The sequence below is a fragment of the Eubalaena glacialis genome, chromosome 1 (genome assembly GCF_028564815.1).
Source record: "Eubalaena glacialis isolate mEubGla1 chromosome 1, mEubGla1.1.hap2.+ XY, whole genome shotgun sequence".
NCBI classification, from domain to species: domain Eukaryota; kingdom Metazoa; phylum Chordata; class Mammalia; order Artiodactyla; family Balaenidae; genus Eubalaena; species Eubalaena glacialis.
Genome location: NC_083716.1, coordinates 124799672 through 124814087, shown reverse-complemented (window position 1 = coordinate 124814087; position 14416 = coordinate 124799672). Strand labels below are relative to the sequence as shown.

The following is a 14416-nucleotide window of genomic DNA, read 5'->3' as shown; positions in this document are numbered from 1 at the left end:
GTCAGCCAGTGAAATATCGCCAGGAGCCCAGAGGCCCCCCACAGGTTCCTCTCTCATCACAGGTTCCTTTCTCCCCACCGGAGGCAATTATTCATCTGACTTCTGGAATAATCCTTTTCTTGCTTTTTGAAAAAAATAGTTTTACTTCCTATTTTTGTATTCCCAAACAATATAATTTTTCCAGTTTTAACATTTGTACTTGGAGTCATTTTGGGAGATAATGTGTATGTATGTGTATGCCCATGTACGTGTATTTGTATAAATATGTTTGAATATACATCCAGCTTCTTTTACTCAGTGCTATCGTTGCAAGATTCATATGTGTTATCCACTTTTCATGCTCTATTCCACTGTTTTTCATTTCTGTATATTATTTCATTATATAAATTTACCACAAATTGCCAGTTGTACTGTTAAGTCTTCATTTGGATTATTTCCATCTGGGAGCTCGTAAGAGCAAAGATGCTGTGAACATATGTGTATGGCCATCCTGTTATAGGTGTTCACAGACATCTGTAGCGGATGTACCTAGTGATGGCTTTGCTGGGCTGGGAGGTATAAGCATCTTCTCCTTCGGTAGGTTAAGCCAGACTGTTCTACATGAATACATTTATTTATACCTCCTCCCGGTGTGATATGAGAGTTCCTATTTCTCCACGTATTCACCAACACTTGCCTTTTACCTTTTTTCTGTTCGTGCCAATTTGGTGCACGTGTAATGGTATATCTTTGTACTTTTAACTTACATTTTTAAGTAACTTCGTTTTGGAGGTAAAACGATTCCTGGAACGCAAATGTCTGTCCTTGTTTACTTCCCCTGTTTGTCTTCCAGTTCCTGTATAGTTCAGAGGTCAAAGATTCCTATTCCTGAAGGAATTCCCAGTCAATTAAACAACCTGAATTCCTTGCTTTTCGGCCGAGTGGGGACAAACACTCACGCTGTATTTCTTGGGCTTTCTTTGTTTATATGCTGTTCTTCAAAATACTTAAGGAATAAGGACTGTGTATATAACGATATTATCCCTGTAGCATAAAGGATGTATATGGGCAATTTCTTTAAGTTTTCTTTTTAATCTGTGAAATGGAGCTAACACTATCTACCCCATACAGTCTAGGGGTCTTCAATTAAATGAGGTAATAAGGTCAGTATCTTAATTGATATTATGTTATGCAAATCAATCAAGTTTTGAATAATTCAGCTTCTAAAATGACTGGTGGTTAATGTCACAAATATCCTCTATGCAACAAAGTGATCAGATCCGTTCACATTTCTCAGTTCTGTGAAATTTCTCTGTGACTCTTATAAAACCACAGAATTCACTCTAGTTCCTGTTGCTTGAAAGTCAAAGAGATTTGGTGTTTCTGAACACACATCTGGGGAGCAAAATATGTTCAAAGGTTGTTTTTGCTAAGACCTTTAGGGTACCTGCATTTTAGGCTCTGTCATGATTAGAAATTACTTGTTGCATCTTAAGTGCAAATATGTAATTTTTGAAATTGCTGAGGTTTTCAATTTTAATAGGAATAATTTGGAATAATTTGACAATAGTATTAAATGTTTGGAATAATAAAATATTTGTACCAGTCTTTAAAAACACACACTTGTCAGACATACAGAGCTTCACTTCCCTGAGTCAACACAAGTCTGAGTCCCAAGTACAATCTGTTCCAGGCTGAAAAGGTCAATTTTCCTCTTCTAGCTAGTGGAGAGGAGAGATAGAGTTTCAGGGGAGGGGAGGTCAAGTTAATTCCGCTTAGCAAGTTCAGAGACAAAGGAAGTAACCTCATTAATGGGGGAGGAAGTACAGGTACTAACAGCTTTATGATGCTTTGATATTGGGTTTCTAAAATCAAATTGTCAAAAGAGACCTTAGACAGAAAGACCTAAATAGACACTTCTCCAAAGAAGACATGCAGATGACCAATAGGCACACAAAAAGATGCTCAGCATCACTAATTATTAGAGAAATGCAGATCAAAACTACAATGAGGTATCACCTCACACCAGTCAGAATGGCCATCATCAAAAAATCTACTAACAATAAATGCTGGAGAGCGTGTGGAGAAAAGGGAACCCTCTTGCACTGTTGGTGGGAATGTAAATTGACACAGCCACTATGGAGAACAGTATGGAGGTTCCTTAAAAAACTAAAAGTAGAACTACCATATGACCCAACAATCCCACTACTGGGCATATACCCTGAGAAAACCATAATTCAAAAAGAGACATGTACCACAATGTTCATTGCAGCTCTATTTACAATAGCCAGGGCATGGAAGCAACCTAAGTGTCCATCGAGAGATGAATGGATAAAGAAGACGTGGCACGTATATACAATGGAATATTACTCAGCCATAAAAAGAAACAAAATTGAGTTATTTGTAGTGAGGTGGATGGACCTAGAGTCTGTCATACAGAGTGAAGTAAGTCAGAAAGAGAAAAACAAATACCGTATGCTAACACATATATATGGAATCTAAAAAAAAAAGATTCTGAAGAACCTAAGGACAGGACAGGAATAAAGATGCAGACGTAGAGAATGGACTTGAGGACACAGGGAGGGGGAAGGGTAAGCTGGGACGAAGTGAGAGAGTAGCATGGACATATATACACTACCAAATGTAAAATAGATAGCTAGTGGGAAGCAGCCACATAGCACAGGGAGATCAGCTCGGTGCTTTGTGACCACCTAGAGGGGTGGGATAGGGAGGGTGGGAGGGAGACGCAAGAGGGAGGAGATATGGGGATGTATGTATATGTATAGCTGATTCACTTTGTTATAGAGCAGAAACTAACACGCCATTGTTAAGCAATTATACTCCAATAAAGATGTTAAAAAATAAAAAATTAAAAAATAAAATCAAAATCAAAAAAAAAAAAAAAAGAACCTACAGACAGGTCCTGCATAACATGTTCTCATTGCTTGGGATCCTGAACTCCTTGAGACATGAATGCTATTTTATTTGAATTTAGCTCCCCAGTGCCTTGTGCTGGGCCCGGACTTACTGGGCCTCCTCAGGTTACTTTAGTGCAAGAGTAATGACATTTTGGCAGTGTGCCTGTGCATGTATGGGCACAGAGATTCCTTCTAAGCCTTCCATGAATGCATTCTATGAATGCATGTCCTATTCTTGTGGTGGATGGGCAGAGCTTATAACTATTTCCCGAAATTTTCTAGAATGACAAAATTTGTCTCCAAGTGCACAGCAGCCCTACATGTTGCCCAGGTGTGGAGATGTAGCTCTTAAATACAGTCAGTGGGAAACACCCTTTTGCCAGCTACCCCTCCAACCCGGCCACCACAGTGACCAGACATGATAAGATGAATGATCCAGAAACGCCAGAAGTTTTAATGGATGAAGATAAAGGGAAGGAGATTCAATGTCCAGGTCCAGTTCTTGGGGAATTCAGGCTTTGTATCGCTTTACGAGATGAAAATGTGCACGCTTGGATGGCATGCCTTATGGCACGCCCAGCCACTCCCATGATGCTTTCTCCTTAGATGGCTTTCAAAATAGAACAGACTACAGTGTAATTAAGGCTATTTGGTGCATCTCTGTTTTGCTTGGAAGGCCGAATCTGAAGTTTCTTGGTGCACAGAGTGAAGTTGTTAGGATGGCACTGTAATGGGCAACTCAGGTATAAATACTCAGGTATTTAACTGGAGTGTCACAGGACTCTGATTCAGAGCGGTGATCCTAAAAAGGTGTGCTTTCCTGCCTTTGGGACCCAACCATGATTTTTGAGAAATACCTTTCTCCTGACTTTATTCTGACCTGTTTGCCTTTGGTGAGTTGAGGGTTTTCAGCAAGCTGGGAAGATGTCATTCCGGAAAAGACCAGCTGTTACAGAAGGGAAACCACAGGGATGCAGCCCTTTTAACTATTGTGAATTGGAGTTTTTCTTCTCTTTCTCTCTTTTTTCCCTTCAGAAGACATCCTTCTCTTTCCACCTTCTTCTTTCTTCCATAAAACAAATGATAAAGCAAGCGTGGTAAAAGCTAACCTTTGGGGAATCTGAGTGAAAGTTATAGAAGAACTCTTTGTAATGTTTTTGAAACTTTTTTGTCACTTTTTTGTCCATCTGAAATTACTTTTTTAATTTAAATGTATGCCCCCGTATAAGTTTTTAGGTTCACATCTTCACCAGACCACAAAAAATAACTAGAATTTAGAAAAGCCAATGGGAAAGTGAAGCATATTCCGTCTGAAACAGCGGAAACAAAGGCGTAGCCTGGGGAATGAGAACTTGAACTTCTTGAGATGAACAGGGGCTAGACCTGACCTGAGAGATGGCATATGCTATGTAGCAGCAAATATGTGTTTGCATAGATGAGTGGGGACAGAATATAACAGGTGAAAATCCTACAGTGGAGTTGTTATTTTATGTAGAGGAAAGTTTTTTGCGTAGAACTATTCTACCTTTGGTCTGTGGAAAAGGATACTGTCTTAGTCTGTTCAGGCTGCTATAACAAAATACCAAAGACCGAGTAGTTTATAAATAACAGAAATTTATTTCTCTCAGTTCTGGAAGCTGGGAAGTCCAAGATCAAGGGCCCAGCACGGTCAAGTTCTGGTCAGGGTCCTCTTCTTGGTTCACAGCCATAGCCGGTGCCTTCTTGCTGTGTCCTCCCTGAAGGAAGGGGGGGCTGGCAACCTTCAGAGCCTCCTTTATGAGGACTCTAATCCCCTTCCTGCGGGGTCCACCCTCATGACCTGCTCACCTTCCAAAGGCCCCACCCTTTAATACCATCACATTGGGCATTAGGATTTCAACATATGAATTTGGGGAAGACACAAACATTCAACTGTAGCAGATGTATTAAGCACATTTATAGTATAGAAAGATTTATACATAATGAGCACTTAGAGGATTAATGTAGAGCAGAGCTTTAGAAGCATTGGTCCATTTAATCATTTGTAAGCTCCGGCCAGCATGTCTATTCGCAAAGCAGACCCCCTAAGGAACATAGTTTCTTTAAAACATATATTAATATTAAACATACATTAATTCAACAACATTGTAAATCAACTATACTTCAATTAAGAAAAAATTTTACATATATTAATTCAGACCCATTTTCCACAGTAAACCAAAACAATACAGATGTACTCTATGAAGCTCTTCAATTTTATAAAGATATTTAAGGACTTTAGGGATGAAATCAGAAACGTATTTAGATCCCTGTAATTTGGAGCCCTGAGGAAACCGCACAGAGCAGGAAATCCTCTAAATCAGAGACTAAGTCTGGCACAAGCTTTTGATTGTTGTACAAGACAAAGCTGAGCCCTAAGACCCGCTGTTACATTTAATTGAACACTCCAATGACATCCTCTGAGTACACTGCTTTAATAACACACTTATTTAAAGTGACAAAACCCATGTTATCATTCTGTAAGTCTCAGTAGTGACACTGACATTTTCTCTTTCCCTCTCTGCCTCATCCTCTCCCATCCCTGCCATACAAATAGTCACTGTCTCTTTAAATCACATTTAATTAAGTTTCCTTTTTCCTTTTTCTGTTTTTTTCCCCTGTTGTCTCATGTTGGTAGCAGGTTAATCCTGAATTTCTAATAAATGCAAATGGATTAAAGAAAATCATGAGTTCAAGATTATTTTAACTTCACCAGCCTAACTGTTAATATCTCCGTCGTCCCCTGGGATATGTTGGATTACATCAATTAAATTGGTCTCTGTAACTGAACGCATTAACCATAAATGTGACTGCCATGTTTTTCCCAGCACCCTTAAGGTATTTAATTTGCTTGCCTGTAATAGATTGTCAGAGCAGTAAACGTAAGGCAAGTAATATAAATGGTGTAATGATGATAATAATCTGAATGGATCGATCGGAGTGTTATTGCAACGTGATATTGTGGGTAGAAGCGAGATACAGACATCCCATATACATTCCCATTTTCAACTTTATTTCCTTACATATTATTTCCCAAGATTTTTCAAGTGAAAACAATGTAAGCTGGCATTGCTGTTCTCTCCTTTATCTCTCCCCATCATCCTCTGTGCTGTTGCCTTACTAAAACCAGCAGACCCCAGGGAAGCTAAATTTCTCCAAAGAAAGCAGTGACTTCATAAAACTGAAATTCTAGCAATTCCTCCATGATTCATGGTATCCAAATATTTGAACCGGAAGTCGCTTTGTAGATTGGCTAGTATGTTCCCTTCACTTATTAACTACTAAAGAACTGTAATCCTAGAAAGGTTCCATGACTTGTTGAAGGTTACACAGCCTGCCATTGCCAGGTAAACTGCAGGGGGTAGAACTGGCCCTCCCACCTGGGCTGGGCGGGGAGCTGAGGGGTTACACCAGCTGCAGGTCTGAAGGGGGTTCAGTGTGACAGGCCAGAGCAAGCCCTGGAGGAACCAACAGCAAGTCAGGAAAAGCTTTCCGTTTAGTTTGGGTGGGGAACGAAATGATGAAACTGTCTGAGGATAACCAATACTTAAAAATCTGAACAGATGATCAGCATGAGGGTAGAAGGATTGGGCTGTGTGGCAGACGTCTGTCCATGATGAAAATGGAAAGAACAGTGTAGGATCCCACCTGAGGGACGGGAGTGTTGGGAGAGGGTTGCTAAAACTCGAGCCCAGAGGAAAAATGTCGAAGCCAAGTACTAGAATGGAAAGTTGAGGAAGAAATAGGGATTTGAATCCTTGGATTTGAAAGATGACTAGGTCGGGATGATCTGACAGTGGCATCCAAACAGACTGTTTACTTCAGCTTTTGTGCCCCATCCTAGTTCAGTGACACCACGTCAGTTTCATTGGTAAGTAACAGACGGGCCTAAATCTGAAACTTTTCATACATCTGCCAAAAAATCAAAAAAAAAATTCAAATCATCAAAGCACAAATAAAACCACACAGAACCCACACCTTCTGTGTTACCAGAAAACAGAACACTAGAACTTCAACTGCTGTCCGCAGAAAAATAAACACCAAATACTGTACCCACAGCACTATCCACAGCGAGGCTGTGTGAGCCAGGGCAGGGTGGTAGCAGAGGGTACGAGGAAAGAACTCCCAGAATGAGAAGGTCTGACACCATGAGCTCAAATCTCAGTACTGGCTGTAGGGCAGGGCTTGAAAGTGTGCAGGACCTAAGGTGACCATCTCAGCGAGGCCACGATTCTGGGGAAAACGAGGCTGAGAGAAAAGGTACCATCTGAAGATGTGACTGTGAAGGGAAAAAGAAGAGGGAAAATTTCAAGATGCTGTGGAAATAAAAGAGAAGTATAAGACCAGCCTCCCCAGTCATCATCCAGCAAAGAGGCTAAAACAGGGGTATATAGGGCAAGGGTGGAAGAATAGTACGTGAAAGTGATAAACTGATAAAACAGAAAGAATGCAAGTAGAGAACTGGTAGGAAAAAAGGCGGGGGAGCAGTTGATTGTTGCATATATAACAGGAGGGGGTGGGGCACAGGATTGTAACTAGATGGTAACAACAAAGGGAGTGATGGGCACTAGGAGAGAATCTGTGAGAGGTGGATGGGGTGATGTCGAAGGGTTAGAAGAGGAAGTGACACCTCGCTCCTTTTAGTATAGTTTTGACTTTTGGAATCATGTTCATGTTTTTCATATTCAAAATATAAAATGAAACCAATAAGAAGAGGAGAAATTAAATTTGAATACTATCAGAAACAAATGAACTGAATTTCAAAATAAATTTTCTTTTTTTGAAACAATTTAAACATTTTTAATTGAATAGTATAGTTGATGTACAGTATTATATGTTACAGGTGTACAATATAGTGATTCATAGTTTTTAAAGGTTATACTCCATTTATAGTTATTATAAAATGTTGGCTATATTTCCTGTGTGGTACAATGTGTCCTTGTAGCTTATTTTATACGTAGTAATTTGTACCTCTTACTCCCCTTCCCCTATATTGTCCCTCCCCCTTCCCTCTCCCCACTGGTAACCACTAGAGTTCTCTATATCTGTGAATCTGCTTCTTAAAACATATTTAAATCTAAATAAAATTAAATGGAGAAAGAAGCAGATGTTAACTTCCTCAAAATTTCTCTGAGTCTCGTAAAGAATATTCATAAATGTAACCCTTCCAGCTTCAGTTTCAAATAAATAGTGTAGCCACACTAAGGTGTGAGGGGTGAGGAAGAGCCAGTCTGGTATCTTTTGAACACAGTATTTTTACTATATACCTGCATTCTAAAGAAAAAGCAAATGTGAATTCTTCTTAGTACTATTTTTTTGTAGCGTGACCATTTCATACGCACTTTAGGATTGAAGAAATGAGAAAATATAATGACATCAGCAGGCCATGCTCTCACTCTAGAAAAAGGAAGATACAAATATGAAAAAGGAGGACAAGGAGGAAGTATGTGGGGGGTTGTGTGTGTGTGCGTGTGCGCGTGTGCATGTGCGCGTGTGTGTGTGCGCGCGCATGTGCAAGGAGAGAGGGAGGGGAAGAGAGGAAGAGAAGGGAGAAATCCTTCCTTCCACTGAAAAGGACTAGGAGCAGTGATCCCTCAGTAGTAATTTGCGCACATTAATATCCAGATCTTAGTTTCCAAATATGATTGCCCAACTAAAAAGAAGCAGGATTCCTTGGAAAAATGGCTGATTTCAGGGATGGGGAAACAGACAAGCAAAATGGGCATGGAACATTTCCCTGGGCCAAAAAAGAAAAAACGTGTTTTAGAAATGAAGGAAATATGTCAAAGGGCACAACTTAAAGAGATTCACCTTCCCAAAGCTGAGAAAATTGAGCATCAAAATAAATACTGAGAGTACAGACATAGCCCTATGAATAATAAAAGAATCCATGTATTCATACTGATAAATAAATAGGAAAAACACTTCCTTATGACATCATGCAAACTCGTAAATGTAGGTAGAAAAATGGTAGAAATCATCATTTTCAACCGAAGTAATTGTTGATTCAGGCAAGGTTCATTGATGGTTGCTAAAATAAGTAGATAAAAGTTTGATGCAGAATAGGAGATTTTCATAGTCTCAAAGTACCTACCCCCAATTTACTTATTAATTCTAAAAAGAAAGATAGTAAATTTATAGTGGAGAGATTTGGAAGACCCCACCTTAACCAAGTGATCAAAGTTAACATGTCCAATTATGGGACAAATGGACATGACACGATTCTGATATGATGCACTGAGAAGGTCCCAGTATCATTTCTGTGCCATTACTGCCAGGTGTGCAGGAGGAAACTTGAAAGAAACCCAAATTAAGGGACATTCCACAAAATAATTGCCCTCTACTCTTCCAAAAAAAAAAACAAAAGGAAAGGAGGGAGGGAGGGAGGGATCAACAGCATAGACGACAACTCTTCCAGATTACACGATCTTGGATGAATGACAAATAGATGATTTGTCATTCATCCAAGATAGGATCCTGATCCTGGATAGCATTCTAGGTTGGAAAAAAATTTTGCCATAACGACATTATTGAGACAGTGGATGAATTTGGAATAAGGACTGTAGGTCAGATTGTAGTGCTGTATTAATAAACACTGTATTTCCTGACTTTGCAAACTATACTGTGGTTGTCTTCGTTATTGGGAAATACACACAGAAGTAGTTAGGGATAAAGAGCTTACTCTCAAGTTGCAGGAAAAAAATTGAAAGAGAAAGAAAGTAATACAGGAAATGTGGCAAAATGTTAACAATTGGTGAATCTAAGGAAAGGGTACGCGTCAGTTCATTGTACCATTTTTGCAAATCATCTGTAAGTTTGAAATTATTTCCAAAAAAAAAGTTGAAAGAAACTGTAATGGGAAAATGTGAATCTGTGTACCTCCTAAAAATCATACCATAGTTTTTAAAAAAATGATCTAAAGGTCTGTACGCCCACTTCTAAATGTCAAGGAGGGCTGTCGTGAGGGGTGGATAGAGCCAGGTTTCCTTGGGAGATTGGGATGGTGATCACTGTGGCAGCCATGGGATGGGTTAACTTGTACAGTTCAGGATTCAGGCTGGGGCCAGCAGTGGCCAAAGTGAACCCAGGTCACCAGACACAGAGGGCAATTTTCATGCCACCATTCCATGCTTCTTCTAAAACCTAATGTGCTTATACTGTATACTTTTGTTCCCTTATTATTCTGCTGGTAACCTAGTAACCATATTCAACCTAGGATCCTACAGTAACTTATTTAACATGAAGGTACCTACAAGGCTCTGAGGAACAGGAAAGCAGTACTTTTAAAAAGGCAGGGGGAGGGGCGAGGGACTCTTAAGTATGTTCAGTTCTTAAATTTCTCATTATAGTCTCATGTTCAAAAGTCATTGATTAACCAAGAACACAACATGTTTAGTTTGCTTTTGGAATTATGCTTTCGTGAATTTACCTGAGGTTCTCTTCTATGACCTAAACAAATACCAGGTTGTGAAACTGTGACAGGTCTTAATGAAGTGGATTAAGGCATTTCTTCCATTTACATTTTCACAGAATGAAGTAAACATTATAATCTTTTTTACAGAACACTCTCGCATCAGGCCATGATTTGATTTTCTACCTGTTCAAAATATCAAGTTTTGCATTTCTTTAAATGCTAATGCCTTTTTGTGAACGATAAGACAGGAGTCATCCCTGAGAGATTTATAATAGTACTTAGAGCAAACTCGTCAAAGATTCTTCTACAAGAGTGTTTTAGATCCTGAGGAGATATATTTAGTAACTGTATTGAAGAAGTTATCACATAACAGAACATTTCATTGATTTATTTGTATTATTTTTGTATCTTTACTGCAGGCAGAGAATTCAGCATTGGCTTTGGAAAATGAAAATCAAAGGGAACAGTATGAGAGGTGTCTTGATGAGGTAAGGGGAGCGGGGTGCTTCTGGATAAGAGGCTGGACTATTTAGGATTCCCTATGTCAGATCTTAATATGTGTCTATTACCGGTCTCCAGAGAACATTAGCATTTTCTCCTTCAAAGGAAGGTTGTAAACATGTGAATGAGGAGAAGGAAGGTCAGTCAGTCCCCTACCCCTCCCTCCCTGTATCCTTATACGGGCATCTGCAAATTCCTCTTGGTTATTGTTTAATACGCTTGGGGCATAGGTTGGGAGATGCTTCACTGTATGATAAATTCGTCCTGTCCAGTAAGTGTGATCCCAGCCTGTGAATGAGAAAAGCCACCTCAGGGCACGCTGCATCGCCTCCAACTGGATGCCATTTCTGAAAAAGCACATCCTTGATAGAGTGGGTGGGGACATGTTCACAGTTGGCAGCCAGAGGGAAGAAATCAGTGGATTGAGAACAAGCCACGAAGAGAAAGGGAAGTGAGGAGGAAAATTTGAGCAGAATGGAAGGAGACAGGGCCACACGCCTGAGTAAACTGGAGAAATGTGATTTGACGATGATGAAGAGATGAAGGCAGAGATGGTGGGTGTCTCAGAGTTCCTGAGAGGGGAGGGAAGATTGAAGTGTGTGCAGGACCCTGGTTTTCCTCTCGGCCATCCCCTCCCACGGCGCCAGGGATCATATCACCCATCTTTCCTATGTAATCCAGCCAGGACTGGCCATTGGCCTCCCTGACAAGCTCTTATCTGGGACTTGGTTGGTGATTGGAGTTACTCATTTGATGGGATGACTTTTCTAGTCATCTGCCCGATACCCTAAAACTTGCACATATTCTTCTAAGAGATTCTGTTTAAGAGCTGTTATGATATAGCTGACAGAGATTTTAAGAAAATAAGAAAAATTACATTCAGTCGAGTTCTCCTACCTTACCAGTGGAAACTAGCAATGTATCTTCAGTCTTTGCCTCCTCACTAACAACTGGGAAAACCTTTTCCAACAAACGCTCTTGAACTTCCTTACCCCTTTCCTCCCCCGGTCTCCCCCTTGATTGTCCCAGAAGGTGATGGGTTAAATGACAAAGAACACAGGTTCAAATCCCAGTTACGGCATCATCACCTCCACCATATACTTCTCTTCTCCCTTGAAACTAGAAATGGTGTTTCCTTCAGAGTACCACCTGTGCTGGATATTTTCCTCCACCAGTGGTTCTTGAAATGGGATCCCTGGCCTGGCAGCATCAGCCTCGTCTGGGAACTTGTTAGAAATGCAAATTCTTAAGCCCCATCCCCAGCTGTAGAGAATCAGAGACTCTGGGCGTGGAGGTGGGCCTGGCTATGACCGATCTGTATATCAGCAAGCTCTCCAGGTGATGCTGTTGAACCCTACAAACTGAGAGCCATTATCCTCATAACACAGACCGCTTTGCTTCACAGTTACTTGTTGAAGAACCCTCAAAATGTCCCCAGAAAATTGTTTAGCTATTTAATATTTTAATTGTTTCATATCTCCAGCCATATATATTAGTTACTCAAGCAAAATGGTGTTTGCACTCCTCTGCCCTGTCAACACTTAAAAGGACTCTGAATAATCTTTACACCGTCCAAAGTTAAAAGAATCACTCAAGTAAGTTGACATAAAAGGAGGAGTGGTGACTCAGTGTCTAGTGAGGCCAGTTCAGCCCCCTCACCCGTGTTCCCCAGGTACTTGGTCCAATCAAAGTTTAGGGCAAGAAAGACCAAATAGATCCAAGGATATTTAAAGGAACAAATATTGCCCTTGGGTCGTATGTATTGATTAGCAAAGTTCCACTTTAACCTCCTGCACAGAAATTTCCAATGAGACTTAATCTGCGTTCAGAAGTCAAATTTATGTGAATCACACCACAGAAACGTCTTAGTTGTCACAATTTTCCCACAAGTCATCCCTCCACATCACTCAAAAAGCTCCCAGCATTCCTTTCTGGAAATTCACAGCCTGCTTTCTGTATGTTCTCTATGCCTGCATTCCGAAGGTTTCATTAGCGTGTGTCTGGTGAAACCGAAGTTTTCACCCACAAAATCATTTAGTACAAAGTTTCCACTGAAGACAGAATTTTCAGAGGGAGAATCCCTCTGTGCTTTTTTGTTATTGTTCTTTTTTTTGACATGAGAACGGTTTTATTTAAATCATTGATCGCTTGTGCAGTACTCAATATTAGGACTTTGAAATGATTTAGACAAAATCTGTTTCCTTTTAACAGATTAAAAAACCGAATCCTAGTTGGCAGAAGCTAATGCTTGCATCACACAGCTAATGGGAGGTAGAATCCTAAAATCTGCTTCCAGCTGCCACCTGTACCTGACAACGCCAGGCAAAGTGTTTACTTTTGTGTCGCACAAGTGTAAGGACCATATAATCTGGATTAACTTTATAACAATAATTTAAAAGGTAGAAAAGGGTCCCATATTACAGAAGTTTTTAAATTGACTATTTTACCATTTATATTCATACAATAAATGAAGAAAACTGACAGTAGAACAGGCCAGTGGTCAGCCAACACACAACACGATGTGTTAACAAACATGGCCAAAGGATCGGTGTGTGTCATGCATTACCTTCCATGTAACATCTGTTTTGGAGGGGGGGAGGGAACATAAAGGCAGATTGATTCAAACTAGCCCTATTAAATATATCTATTAAGTTTATACTTTCTTCTGAAATTAATATTTGAGTGGAACATGTATTAATTATTCACGTAACACTAGCTTTCTACTGAAGTTTAAGAATCCAGCAGATGAGGCTCACATTTAGGCAAATCCTAGGAGTAATTGCACTGAGCAATATCTACTCAATCAATTATGAACTGCAAAATAATACTGGGTAATTATTTCAAAGTATGAACTACAGATATAATATAAAAAAAACATATAGTAGAACAACTTTCTAACTTTAAAGTACAAATGGTTAAGTCACCAGTACCTACTTACACACAAATTAAACAAAATCAGAATAAACACTCAACTTTTAGGAGAAGCAGTTTCAGTCCTGGTTTTACCACTTAATAGGAGAAAGATCTTACGTGGGTCCTTTCATTCAAGGATGATTTGAAAACCAATTTACAAAGTTAATATCTTGGATCCCAGCTAAGAAGACTCTTCAAGGATCTTTCATACTAACTTGAAGTTGGGGAACATACAATTTGAGAAATTAAATGATACTGCCCCTCATGCACTCCCAGGTTACCCACAGTGAATCCGGATCACATTTCAGTTCCTAATGACCTAAGTTAAGAGTCTCCTTTCTCCATATCTCTTATCCCACCATACTCGACGTGGGCTACAGAACACAAAACCAACCTGTGTTCTGTGTGGCACCACCTGGCTGATACTGATACCTAAGTGTGCACAGGATTGAGTTAAAAAGCTCTTCAATTCATCAAAGAAAAGAAAGAATAAAAATAACACCCTTAGTTTACACAGGCTTAACCTACGTTGATCACCTAGTAAATCTTGAATTGGCTCCCGTTAGTGGTAAACAGAATACTTTTGTATTTGGTGTAGAAACCAACAAATTTAGGTTAAATCAAGCCTTCACTCTGACAGTGCAAACTATGTTTATTTGTGTGTAAAGTGCCA

The 14416-nt window shown here is 39.7% G+C and overlaps 1 protein-coding gene across 5 annotated transcripts in view; it reads left to right on the top strand.

Annotated features, from left to right (window-relative positions):
* NCKAP5 (NCK associated protein 5) overlaps positions 1-14416 on the top strand; it is a 1042158-nt gene that overhangs the window by 828369 nt on the left and 199373 nt on the right. For all 5 annotated transcript variants that reach the window (XM_061199363.1, XM_061199362.1, XM_061199380.1 and 2 more), the window contains one exon: positions 10749-10817. In XM_061199363.1, coding sequence (XP_061055346.1) covers positions 10749-10817 — 69 coding nt within the window. The remainder of the gene's footprint in view (positions 1-10748; positions 10818-14416) is intronic.